We start from the raw sequence: 14,084 nt of genomic DNA on the forward strand, positions 1-14,084 counted from the left end.
AGTAAATGTGTTGTAATTTGGCCACTAGGGGGCGCCGCAATTAGCAAAAATGCATTTTGGCTCATATCTCTTTACGTCTTTGGGATGACATCTACATTTTTACATTGGAGGTGCTCTGGGACATACCACTGATAAACCTAGGCAACTCGTCAGGTCAGTGTAAGAATTCGGCAATCGAGGGCAACGTCGCCAAACTCGAAGCAGCTTCGCGTCTTGGCCAAACTTTGGCGCTTTGACCTGAGGGCGAGCTGTCGCGTATCCTGCCGGGGCGGTCTCGCGGCGCGTCGGAGCAAGCACACTTCGCACTTTCCCACCGGGAAATGCTTCTAGTTTAGCTTGTTGTCTTCTATGCGTCATTGCTTTCACGATTGTGAATGTTTCGGATGCATGTCGAGGGACGGGTGTCCATTGAGCGCGCACGAGGGAGGACGAGAGAAAGCGGGCCATGGAGAATGAGTTTAGGCTAGCCTACTTAAATACTGTTTGGTATGTTGTATGCATAGTTCCTCCACCCGAGCAGCGTTATGTCGGTGCAATCAAGCTTCAAGGGGTCTTGTTTTCATGGAGACAGACGCGGTGTGCAGGGAGTGGGCTGTGTATGCGCGCGCGCGTGTGTGTGTTTGTGTGTGTGTGTGAGAGAGAGAGAGAGACACAGACGCATGAGTGATAGAGAGACGGAGGGAGAGCAGGGAAAGGAAATTCAGCTTAATGAATGCTGCGTGTTTTTCAATAGCGTAAAAATAATGGTCAAAATATTATTAACAAATATTCTAATATATTCAAAGTTTGATATTAATAAACTTCGAATATGATTTTTGGCCAAAAGTCAAAGCCCTAATGCACCGTAGCGGTCACAAAACCAACTAGGTTTCGTTTAACAGTTGTATTTCTGTAAAATAAGGTCTATATGCATACAACACAAGCAGGGATATGGAAATCGTTTTTTAATAAATAAACTTATGTAAAAACTGAGCACAAATTGTTCAGAATGAAATTAAAATCTGCATAATATCATGCATAATTTACAGATTCACCTTTGAAAAATGTGTATTATCTTTTCACACTGTCAGTAAATTAAACTAAGTTTGTTGTGAGCAAACAACTTACTTTAACTTATTGAAAGCAGATGTGTATTAATAACTGAGCATTTTTGATCTTTCAGTAATTCAAAATCATACTAATTTAGATTAAGTGAACTGTTTCATAAATAATAGAAGGTCTGTCACTGGAGAAATAAAATATGTATATATATATATGTGGTTAGCTTTGACAGTGATTGTGATGCTTTCTGTGGTCCCTTGCTCGACAGACAACGTCTGCGATGCGGTCTCTGTGACCGGAGGTCGACCTCAGTAACCATAGTCACAAATCAGCTGCCACAAATATAACCTATTTTCTCCGAAAGTGAGAAGACACTTTATTAGAGGTACGATTGCAGGCAATAGGGTCAGCAGTAAAAAGGGACTAGATTAAGGAGAGCCTCCTAAATAGTTCCACTTGTTGACCCCAGAGTCCTGATCAAGGATTTTTGGTCCAAGTAGAGAAAGTCTCTCTTTTGCATCAGTCCTTTCGTACATCCTAAACCCGTTGAAAAGGGGCCCCTGCAACAAACACGATACTGACAATCACTTCCTCTTCTGCAAGGCAAGTTTTGCAGAGACAGAATAGGAAGCACGCGCTCTTTAGCAAGGCGAAGAACTCGCAGAGTCTAAAGACAAGCGCACACTCTTTGGTAAGGTGTGAAAAAACCACAGAATCCAAAACAAATACACCACACTTCTCTTCTTAAAAAAGCGAAAGCCTCGCTGATTTTCGAAGAAATACACACACACCCACGGAGTAGCGATCTCAATTGTGATTATAGTAGCCCTGTATTCACCAGAGTAGACACAAACCGCAACAGTATCACAAGACCAACTGAGTTGCTCAGTTGATGTCCAAAATGAAATGAAGATGAGGTATTTCTCCTACTTCTACAGCCTGTATGACTGCAGTATTGGAGAGGAAGGCTTCAGAGCTCTTGCATCAGCACTGAGATCAAACCCCTCACACATGAGAGAGATGCAGCTGAGTGAGAATGAAGCAGGAGACTCAGGAGTGAAGCATCTTTCTTCTCTTCTGGAGGATCCCAACTGTAAACTGGAGAAACTACAGTGAGTATCACAAGACCAAATACTGAGTTGCTATCAGTGAATCTGACATTGTGTTTTGATCTCTTTGATCTCTTTTTCTCACTCAAACTGTGACTCAGTCACTCTGTCACTCACTTACACACTACAGTAGACTTTTAAAACTACATATTGTTTTCTGGTGCTTTGACTTAATCCTTTGCTTCTAGGCTCTCTGACTGCAGTATCACGGAGAAGGGCTATGCTAGTCTGGCTTCAGCACTGAGGTTAAATCCCAAATACCTCATAGAGCTTGATCTCAGAGGAAATGATCCAGGGAAATCTGGAGTCAAACTGTTTTTAGACCTGAAGGAGGATCCACAGGGTACACTGAGAAACATCCAGTAAGTGTATGTCTGGAAGAACAGTTTACAGTCCAGTTGTGTGTGAATGATTATCAAAGGCTTCACATGGAGATATTTTATGAAGATGGTGAAACTTCAGACTGCGGGCCGTCATGATGAAGACCTTCTGTAGAGATTCAGTCTCTACTAGCCAGACATGAACATGATATTTGAAGAGACCAGATAAGCTAAGATCCTGCAGAGAAAACTGAACCTATGAGATTTAAAGCTGCAGCACCAGGCCAACCAGATAAATGAATTACCCACACATAAATGGGTAGCAATACACCCTAGGCCCTATGTAGCAGGTCATCATTTTATTATTACTAGATTGTCTGACTTGCCAAAAGTCTTTGAGTCTTTCTATGCTCACATCAGTGTAGTTTATGTCAGTTGAGATGAAAGGTTTATTGTCCTCCTTATGTGTCCAGGTTCCTGAAGAGTAGTGCTGCTGAGGAAGCCTGTGCTGCTGTGGCTTCAGCTGTGGGTTCAAACCCCTTACTCATGACTCAGCTGGATCTGAGTGAGTACATACCAGGAGTCTTGGGAGTGACTCAGCTGTGTGCTTTACTGCAGGATCCCCACTGCACACTGCAGACATTATGGTAAGTAGATGTTTGCATTCACTTCACATAAAACAGCTGGGGTTGAAGGTGGTGGTGCTGATGTTGTTACACAATCAATCATATTTTTCTTAATTACACTGACATTAAACTGGAGAAATCTGAAAATAGACTTTTCTGTATCCTTTATTTTCCTATAAAGATAGATAGATAGATACTATATTGATCCCCAAGGGGAAATTCAAGGTCCCAGCAGCTTAAGACACCACACACAACATACAATACAATGTAAACAGGAAAATACAAAGCAAATCAACAAATCAAAATGACTAAAGGAGCAGTAAAATACTATTGATAAGATGTGCATGAATGTACTGAGGATTGGTACTGTGATCCAGTATGAGGTGTGTGTCAAGTTGGTAGTGCAAATAAGTCCAACAGTGCAACACTGCAAGATTAAATTCTAGTGCCCAGCAATAAATATGTACAGTACAAAATGTAAAATGTAAGCATAGTAAAAAAAAAAAAAAAAAACTCCACAGTGCAACAGTGCAAGATTACATTCTAGTGACCAGCAATAAATACAGTGCCTATAGAAAGTCATCATACCCTTTTGAAATAGTTACTTTTTTTGTCTTACAGCCTGAAATCAAAACCCATTTAAAAAAAAATCTTTTCCAGTTTTATTAACAAATTTAGCTGTACAACATCAAAATAATGAAAAAAAAGTAAACAGTTCTGAAAATTAATAAAAAATGAAAAACTATAATAACAGGGTTGGAAAAGTCATCATACCCCTGACATAATACTTTGTAAAGCTTCCTTTTGCTTTCATTGCAGCCATCAATCTGTTTGGATATGTCTCTATTATAGCTTTGCACACCTAGATAGGGGAATATTTGCCCAATTTTCCGTACAGAAATGTTAAAATTTAGTCAAATTCTGTAGGGAATGGCGATGGACTGCTCTCTTCAAGTCAATCCACATATTTTCTATAGGATTTAAGTCAGGGCTCTGACTTTGCCTCTCAAGGATATTCACCATCCTATCCTTAAGCCACTGCTTTGTTCTTTTGGCAGTATGCTTAGGATTTTTGTCGTGTTGGAAGGCGAATGACCTCCCCATACTCAGCTGTCTAGGAGAGGGACGCAGGTTTTCCTTAAGAATGTGGGTGTACTTAGCAGCATCCATTTTCCCTTCTATCCTAACCAATTGCCCAGTTCCCGCTGAAAAGAAACATCCCCACAACATAATGTTGCCCCCACCATGCTTCACACTAGGTATGGTGTGTTTTGGGTGGTGTACTGTGTTGGTTTTCGCCAAACATTGCGCTTTAAGATTAGTGCAAAAACACATCTGGAATATTCTGCTACCATGTGGAAAAAGCTTATATGGTCAGATGAGACTAAGATCGAACTTTTTGGAGATTAAAATTGAAGTTTTTGGACTGAGCTCCAGGCGCTAACCAAACACAGTATACACACCCAAACACACCCAAAACACACCATACCTACTTTGAAGCATGGTGGGGGCAACATTATGTTTTGGGGATGTTACGCGCGCACACACACACACACACACACACACACACACACACACACACACACACACACACACACACACACACTAAGATTATTTTAAAATGGACAGTCATCTTTAAAATGGAAATGAAGATGAAACATTTCTCCTTTATCTCTACAGCCTGTATCACTGCAGTATTGGAGAGGAAGGCTTCAGAGCTCTTGCATCAGCACTGAGATCAAACCCCTCACACATGAGAGAGATGCAGCTGAGTGGGAATAAAGCAGGAGATTTAGGAGTGAAGCATCTTTCTTCTCTTCTGGAGGATCCCAACTGTAAACTGGAGACACTACAGTGAGTATCACAAGACCAAATACTGAGTTGCTGTCAGTGAATCTGACATTGTGTTTTATTTCCTTGATCTCTTTTTCTCACTCAAACTGTGACTCAGTCACTCTGTCACTCACTTACACACTACAGTAGACTTGTAAAACTACATATTGTTTTCTGGTGCTTTGACTAAATCCTTTGCTTCTAGGCTCTCTGACTGCAGTATCACGGAGAAGGGCTATGCTAGTCTGGCTTCAGCACTGAGGTTAAATCCCAAATACCTCAGAGAGCTTGATCTCAGAGGAAATGATCCAGGGAAATCTGGAGTCAAACTGTTTTTAGACCTGAAGGAGGATCCACAGGGTACACTGAGAAACATCCAGTAAGTGTATGTCTGGAAGAACAGTTTACAGTCCAGTTGTGTGTGAATGATTATCAAGGGCTTCACATGGAGATATTTTATGAAGATGGTGAAACTTCAGACTGCGGGCCGTTATGATGAAGACCTTCTGTAGAGATTCAGTCTCTACTAGCCAGACATGAACATGATATTTGAAGAGACCAGATAAGCTAAGATCCTGCAGAGAAAACTGAACCTGTGAGATTTAAAGCTGCAGCTCCAGGCCAACCAGATAAATGAATTACCCACACATAAATGGGTAGCAATACACCCTAGGCCCTGACAACAGAATATGTAGCAGGTCATCATTTTATTATTACTCGATTGTCTGACTTGCCAAAAATCTTTGAGTCTTTCTATGCCCACATCAGTGTAGTTTATGTCAGTTGAGATGAAAGGTTTGTTGTCCTCCTTATGTGTCCAGGTTCCTGAAGAGTAGTGCTGCTGAGGAAGCCTGTGCTGCTGTGGCTTCAGCTGTGGGTTCAAACCCCTTACTCATGACTGAGCTGGATCTGAGTGAGCACATACCAGGAGTCTTGGGAGTGACTCAGCTGTGTGCTTTACTGCAGGATCCCCACTGCACACTGCAGACATTATGGTAAGTAGATGTTTGCATTCACTTCACATATAACAGCTGGGGTTGAAGGTGGTGGTGCTGATGTTGTTACACAATCAATCATAATTTTCTTAATTACACTGACATTAAACTGGAGAAATCTGAAAATAGACTTTTCTGTATCCTTTATTTTCCTATAAAGATAGATAGATAGATACTTTATTGATCCCCAAGGGGAAATTCAAGGTCCCAGCAGCTTAAGACACCACACACAACATACAATACAATGTAAACAGGAAAATACAAAGCAAATCAACAAATCAAAATGACTAAAGGAGCAGTAAAATACTATTGATAAGATGTGCATGAATGTACTGAGGATTGGTACTGTGATCCAGTATGAGGTGTGTGTCAAGTTGGTAGTGCAAATAAGTCCAACAGTGCAACACTGCAAGATTAAATTCTAGTGCCCAGCAATAAATATGTCCTGTACAAAATGTAAGCAGTTTTGCAGTGTGCAGTTTTGTGTAATGTACACAGTGTTGTGTGTTCAGTACAGTGAGGCTGATTTGTTGTAAGATGTTCTGATGTGTATAAGTAATGATAATGCAGCTGTAGCAGCAGCTGTAAAGGGGGGTGAGTGATGAATCTGATGTGTATCAGTGATGATAATGCAGCTGTAGCAGCAGCTGTAAAGGGGGGTGAGTGATGAATCTGATGTGTATCAGTGATGATAATGCAGCTGTAGCAGCAGCTGTAAAGGGGGGTGAGTGATGAATCTGATGTGTATCAGTGATGATAATGCAGCTGTAGCAGCAGCTGTAAAGGGGGGTGAGTGATGAATCTGATCAGTGGCGGAACAACTGCACACAGGGCCCTGGGGCAGAGATGGTTGATGGCCCCCCCCCTCTCCATACGCCCAACCCCCCCCCCCCCCCCCGCTCCCCCCCCCGCTCCGCCCCCCAACACGCATCGTAAGATTTGAATGATAACAAGAATGTGACACAAGCAACTAAAGTAATGCAAATTGCTTATGTATTATTTGATATTTTGATCAATTGTGATATTGATATTGATAAATGGTGCAGTCACTTTAAGAAGAGTCTGAACGGTTCTCACAATGCAGTTTTGCAGGTCATGCTCAAGGCTGAAGGCTCTACCAGCTGTAGCTCGTTTGATTGCACCATATTGATATCACAATACTTGTATTATTACAAGCAGCCTTCATTTGTTGCTTTGGAAATGGAGGGTCCCAAGCTTATATTTCTGTTTGCAAGCTAGCCTAGCCTAAACGTGCATTTTGAACCTGGTAGCCACTTAGCTATCTGAGTGGAATGCATTCACAAGAATAGTCTAATTTGTGACTCCATTCTTCAGATGGTAGATATTAGGCTAGCTAATAAATAAATTGGCTAAGTTACTCACAGTGAGTGCAGCCAATGTAAAATAGTTTACCAACCTGAGCTTACAAATGGTGAATCACTGGAAACCTGATCTGCCACCTCCTTTAGCCTCCCCTCGTCTTTGCTGCCATCATCATTAGCCACCTTTCTTAAAACGATTCTTATGGCAGAAGATGTCAACAATGACAAGCTATAGGTGGAACCTGCCTATTAGCTGTTTTCAAATGTTCTGCACATTTTGCGATAATTCCTTGCCGAATTTCGGACATCACGTCAAGCGGCCACTTGCTGTTCATATCACATCTTATACAACAATTGGGTTCTAAGAAGCTGTTTCTTTGTTTCTGATTGGCCGAGAGACGTTCCATGAGTTGAAATATCCCACGATAATCCACTCGGACTTTTCACAGCTAATAATAAATCACTCCGCGATACAATGTCAAGTTGTGAAGTGTACTGTCACGTTGCATCCAAGCTGAAATACAGACGCTCAGAACGTAGAATATGACGGAGGTGGATATTAGCTAGTTGGATGGCATGTAGGCTAAGCAAACTAGTGATGTTTCAAAGCTAAAAGCATGTCCTAACCAGACGCAATGTGAGCTAACGTTCATTAGGCTACATTGCTTGACAACGGGAGAGATAGAACTAACGACTGGCTTTTGGCCATAGCAACGTGCTTTTAGAACTAACGACTGGCCTTTGGCCATAGCAACCATCCATTTAGAACTAGTAATGGCAGTTTTTGTGGCGGAGAGAAGTAGTTCTACAAACAAGACAGTTTTAGCGATTTAAACGTTTACATTATAATGGGAAATTAGACAAAAAAACAAGTGGTAGAATTGTTGTATAAAAGCAATATAGCACTCGTGGTCGTGGGTTGTTGCTGGATATTCCCACGGGTGTTGTTGCCTGCGCCACTCGGCCTCCGGCCTCGAGGCTACGGCCGAACAACACCCGTGGGAATATCCAGCAACAACCCACTCCCACTCGTGCTATATTGCTTAATTATTTCGAATTTCCGTCGTTAGCTGGGCAGATAATGACACCTAAATATAGGCTATGCGGTCTGACAGCGGAAGAGTGAAGCTGGAACCTGCCTCTCTGTCTCTACTGCATGCTCATAATTTCGTTCCAAATTATGCCTTAGTTTGTAGAAGTCACGAGCATGGAGAGAGCCCACAAAGTATAATGATCTTTCTCGTTTGATCGATTATTAGAATTGTCATTCATAAAAACGATACATTCTGCGTTAATTGTGTGAGAATGATCCGGGGCTGATGCTTGGCATAAGAACAAGTTAAACCAGGTATTACCAACTTCCCGTAGCCTAGTCCAAGCCTATTATATACGTTGTTCACGTTCAACAAGTCTTCAGATATCATACCCATCATGCACTGCAGTTGTTAAAAAATTACACAAACATGATTTAAAAAAAAATACAAGCCATAACAACATAGCTTATCTTAAAATAACATGACTAACTATTACATTACAAGACAGCTTTAGGGATTTCACTGGTATTGTTTGAGTCATGACTCCCACCATGAGAAAATAGTAGATCTAAAATGCTAGATATATAAATAGGCTAGACACCTATATCACGCAGTAAGGAGTGATGTGCGCTACAACACATTAGGTGAGAGAAAAATTACGCTGCGGGGAGATTGAGTTCGCGTTTTCGACGAAGTGCAAAGGGCCCTTTGAGCCCTCGGTAAGGGCCCGGGCCCAGGGGCAGCTGCCCCGCCTGCCCCGCCTATAGCTCCGCCCCTGAATCTGATGTGTATCAGTGATGATAATGCAGCTGTAGCAGCAGCTGTAAAGGGGGGTGAGTGATGAATCTGATGTGTATCAGTGATGATAATGCAGCTGTAGCAGCAGCTGTAAAGGGGGGTGAGTGATGAATCTGATGTGTATCAGTGATGATAATGCAGCTGTAACAGCAGCTGTAAAGGGGGTGAGTGATGAATCTGATGTGTATCAGTGATGATAATGCAGCTGTAGCAGCAGCTGTAAAGGGGGGTGACTGAGTGATGAATCTCACTGAATGGAAATAAGATTTGTTTTGAGATGACCTCACATTTAAAAACTGCTGAATGTACAGTGTATGCTACTTCACTTCGTTGCTAGAAGTCTTTGCAACACACGCAAGAACATGCATGCGTGCGCACACACACACACACACACACACACACACACACACACACTAAGATTATTTTAAAATGGACAGTCATCTTTAAAATGGAAATGAAGATGAAACATTTCTCCTTTATCTCTACAGCCTGTATCACTGCAGTATTGGAGAGGAAGGCTTCAGAGCTCTTGCATCAGCACTGAGATCAAACCCCTCACACATGAGAGAGCTGCAGCTGAGTGGGAATAAAGCAGGAGATTTAGGAGTGAAGCATCTTTCTTCTCTTCTGGAGGATCCCAACTGTAAACTGGAGACACTACAGTGAGTATCACAAGACCAAATACTGAGTTGCTGTCAGTGAATCTGACATTGTGTTTTATCTTCTTGATCTCTTTTTCTCACTCAAACTGTGACTCAGTCACTCTGTCACTCACTTACACACTACAGTAGACTTTTAAAACTGCATATTGTTTTCTGGTGCTTTGACTAAATCCTTTGCTTCTAGGCTCTCTGACTGCAGTATCACAGAGAAGGGCTATGCTAGTCTGGCTTCAGCACTGAGGTTAAATCCCAAATACCTCAGAGAGCTTGATCTCAGAGGAAATGATCCAGGCAAATCTGGAGTCAAACTGTTTATAGACCTAAAGGAGGATCCACAGTGTACACTGAGGAACATCCAGTAAGTGTATGTCTGGAAGAACAGTTTACAGTCCAGTTGTGTGTGAATGATTATCAAAGGCTTCACATGGAGATATTTTATGAAGATGGTGAAACTTCAGACTGCGGGCTGTTATGATGGAAACACCTTCTGTAGAGATTCAGTCTCTACTAGCCAGACATGAACATGATATTTGAAGAGACCAGATAAGTTAAGATCCTGCAGAGAAAACTGGACCTGTGAGATTTAAAGCTGCAGCACCAGGCCAACCAGATAAATGAATTACACACACATAAATGGGTAGCAATACACCCTAGGCCCTGAAAACAGAATATGTAGCAGGTCATCATTTCATTATTACTCGATTGTCTGACTTGCCAAAAGTCTTTGAGTCTTTCTATGCCCACATCAGTGTAGTTTATGTCAGTTGAGATGAAAGGTTTATTGTCCTCCTTATGTGTCCAGGTTCCTGAAGAGTAGTGCTGCTGAGGAAGCCTGTGCTGCTGTGGCTTCAGCTGTGGGTTCAAACCCCTTACTCATGACTGAGCTGCATCTGAGTGGACGCATACCAGGAGTCTTGGGAGTGACTCAGCTGTGTGCTTTACTGCAGGATCCCCACTGCACACTGCAGACATTACGGTTAGTGGATGTTGGTGCATTCACTTCACATAAAACAGCTGGGGTTGAAGGTGGTGGTGCTGATGTTGTTACACAATCAATCATAATTTTCTTAATTACACTGACATTAAACTGGAGAAATCTGAAAATAGACTTTTCTGTATCCTTTATTTTCCTATAAAGATAGATAGATAGATACTTTATTGATCCCCAAGGGGAAATTCAAGGTCCCAGCAGCTTAAGACACCACACACAACATACAATACAATGTAAACAGGAAAATACAAAGCAAATCAACAAATCAAAATGACTAAAGGAGCAGTAAAATACTATTGATAAGATGTGCATGAATGTACTGAGGATTGGTACTGTGATCCAGTATGAGGTGTGTGTCAAGTTGGTAGTGCAAATAAGTCCAACAGTGCAACACTGCAAGATTAAATTCTAGTGCCCAGCAATACATATGTACAGTACAAAATGTAAAATGTAAGCATAGTAAAAAAAAAAAAAAAAAACTCCACAGTGCAACAGTGCAAGATTACATTCTAGTGACCAGCAATAAATATGTACAGTACAAAATGTAAGCAGTTTTGCAGTGTGCAGTTTTGTGTAATGTACACAGTGTTGTGTGTTCAGTACAGTGAGGCTGATTTGTTGTAAGATGTTCTGATGTGTATAAGTAATGATAATGCAGCTGTAGCAGCAGCTGTAAAGGGGGGTGAGTGATGAATCTGATGTGTATCAGTGATGATAATGCAGCTGTAGCAGCAGCTGTAAAGGGGGGTGAGTGATGAATCTGATGTGTATCAGTGATGATAATGCAGCTGTAACAGCAGCTGTAAAGGGGGGTGAGTGATGAATCTGATGTGTATCAGTGATGATAATGCAGCTGTAGCAGCAGCTGTAAAGGGGGGTGACTGAGTGATGAATCTCACTGAATGGAAATAAGATTTGTTTTGAGATGACCTCACATTTAAAAACTGCTGAATGTACAGTGTATGCTACTTCACTTCGTTGCTAGTAGTCTTTGCAACACACGCAAGAACATGCATGCGTGCGCGCACACACACACACACACACACACACACACACACACACACTAAGATTATTTTAAAATGGACAGTCATCTTTAAAATGGAAATGAAGATGAAACATTTCTCCTTTATCTCTACAGCCTGTATCACTGCAGTATTGGAGAGGAAGGCTTCAGAGCTCTTGCATCAGCACTGAGATCAAACCCCTCACACATGAGAGAGCTGCAGCTGAGTGGGAATAAAGCAGGAGATTTAGGAGTGAAGCATCTTTCTTCTCTTCTGGAGGATCCCAACTGTAAACTGGAGACACTACAGTGAGTATCACAAGACCAAATACTGAGTTGCTGTCAGTGAATCTGACATTGTGTTTTATCTTCTTGATCTCTTTTTCTCACTCAAACTGTGACTCAGTCACTCTGTCACTCACTTACACACTACAGTAGACTTTTAAAACTACATATTGTTTTCTGGTGCTTTGACTAAATCCTTTGCTTCTAGGCTATCTGACTGCAGTATCACGGAGAAGGGCTATGCTAGTCTGGCTTCAGCACTGAGGTTAAATCCCAAATACCTCAGAGAGCTTGATCTCAGAGGAAATGATCCAGGGAAATCTGGAGTCAAACTGTTTTTAGACCTGAAGGAGGGTCCACAGGGTACACTGAGAAACATCCAGTAAGTGTATGTCTGGAAGAACAGTTTACAGTCCAGTTGTGTGTGAATGATTATCAAAGGCTTCACATGGAGATATTTTATGAAGATGGTGAAACTTCAGACTGCGGGCCGTTATGATGAAGACCTTCTGTAGAGATTCAGTCTCTACTAGCCAGATCTGAACATGATATTTGAAGAGACCAGATAAGCTAAGATCCTGTAGAGAAAACTGAACCTGTGAGATTTAAAGCTGCAGCACCAGGCCAACCAGATAAATGAATTACCCACACATAAATGGGTAGCAATACACCCTAGGCCCTGACAACAGAATATGTAGCAGGTCATCATTTTATTATTACTCGATTGTCTGACTTGCCAAAAATCTTTGAGTCTTTCTATGCCCACATCAGTGTAGTTTATGTCAGTTGAGATGAAAGGTTTATTGTCCTCCTTATTTGTCCAGGTTCCTGAAGAGTAGTGCTGCTGAGGAAGCCTGTGCTGCTGTGGCTTCAGCTGTGGGTTCAAACCCCTTACTCATGACTCAGCTGGATCTGAGTGAGCACATACCAGGAGTCTTGGGAGTGACTCAGCTGTGTGCTTTACTGCAGGATCCCCACTGCACACTGCAGACATTACGGTTAGTGGATGTTGGTGCATTCACTTCACATAAAACAGCTGGGGTTGAAGGTGGTGGTGCTGATGTTGTTACACAATCAATCATAATTTTCTTAATTACACTGACATTAAACTGGAGAAATCTGAAAATAGACTTTTCTGTATCCTTTATTTTCCTATAAAGATAGATAGATAGATACTTTATTGATCCCCAAGGGGAAATTCAAGGTCCCAGCAGCTTAAGACACCACACACAACATACAATACAATGTAAACAGGAAAATACAAAGCAAATCAACAAATCAAAATGACTTAAGGAGCAGTAAAATACTATTGATAAGATGTGCATGAATGTACTGAGGATTGGTACTGTGATCCAGTATAAGGTGTGTGTCAAGTTGGTAGTGCAAATAAGTCCAACAGTGCAACACTGCAAGATTAAATTCTAGTGCCCAGCAATAAATATGTACAGTACAAAATGTAAAATGTAAGCATAGTAAAAAAAAAAAAAAAAAACTCCACAGTGCAACAGTGCAAGATTACATTCTAGTGACCAGCAATAAATATGTACAGTACAAAATGTAAGCAGTTTTGCAGTGTGCAGTTTTGTGTAATGTACACAGTGTTGTGTGTTCAGTACAGTGAGGCTGATTTGTTGTAAGATGTTCTGATGTGTATAAGTAATGATAATGCAGCTGTAGCAGCAGCTGTAAAGGGGGGTGAGTGATGAATCTGATGTGTATCAGTGATGATAATGCAGCTGTAGCAGCAGCTGTAAAGGGGGGTGAGTGATGAATCTGATGTGTATCAGTGATGATAATGCAGCTGTAACAGCAGCTGTAAAGGGGGGTGAGTGATGAATCTGATGTGTATCAGTGATGATAATGCAGCTGTAGCAGCAGCTGTAAAGGGGGGTGACTGAGTGATGAATCTCACTGAATGGAAATAAGATTTGTTTTGAGATGACCTCACATTTAAAAACTGCTGAATGTACAGTGTATGCTACTTCACTTTGTTGCTAGTAGTCTTTGCAACACACGCAAGAACATGCATGCGTGCGCACACACACACACACACACACACACACAC

At 41.5% G+C, this 14,084-nt stretch overlaps 1 protein-coding gene across 1 annotated transcript in view; it reads left to right on the forward strand.

The window, feature by feature from the left end:
* The window catches only part of LOC134059629 (NLR family CARD domain-containing protein 3-like), a 130,091-nt gene that overhangs the window by 103,655 nt on the left and 12,352 nt on the right, over window positions 1-14,084 (forward strand). Inside the window, exons 16-23 of the mRNA XM_062516070.1 lie at window positions 2,339-2,512; window positions 2,944-3,072; window positions 5,135-5,308; window positions 5,751-5,879; window positions 9,925-10,098; window positions 10,543-10,671; window positions 12,228-12,401; window positions 12,844-12,972. Coding sequence (XP_062372054.1) covers window positions 2,339-2,512; window positions 2,944-3,072; window positions 5,135-5,308; window positions 5,751-5,879; window positions 9,925-10,098; window positions 10,543-10,671; window positions 12,228-12,401; window positions 12,844-12,972 — 1,212 coding nt within the window. The remainder of the gene's footprint in view (window positions 1-2,338; window positions 2,513-2,943; window positions 3,073-5,134; window positions 5,309-5,750; window positions 5,880-9,924; window positions 10,099-10,542; window positions 10,672-12,227; window positions 12,402-12,843; window positions 12,973-14,084) is intronic.

This window comes from Sardina pilchardus, chromosome 16 (assembly GCF_963854185.1).
Source record: "Sardina pilchardus chromosome 16, fSarPil1.1, whole genome shotgun sequence".
NCBI lineage: Eukaryota > Metazoa > Chordata > Actinopteri > Clupeiformes > Clupeidae > Sardina > Sardina pilchardus.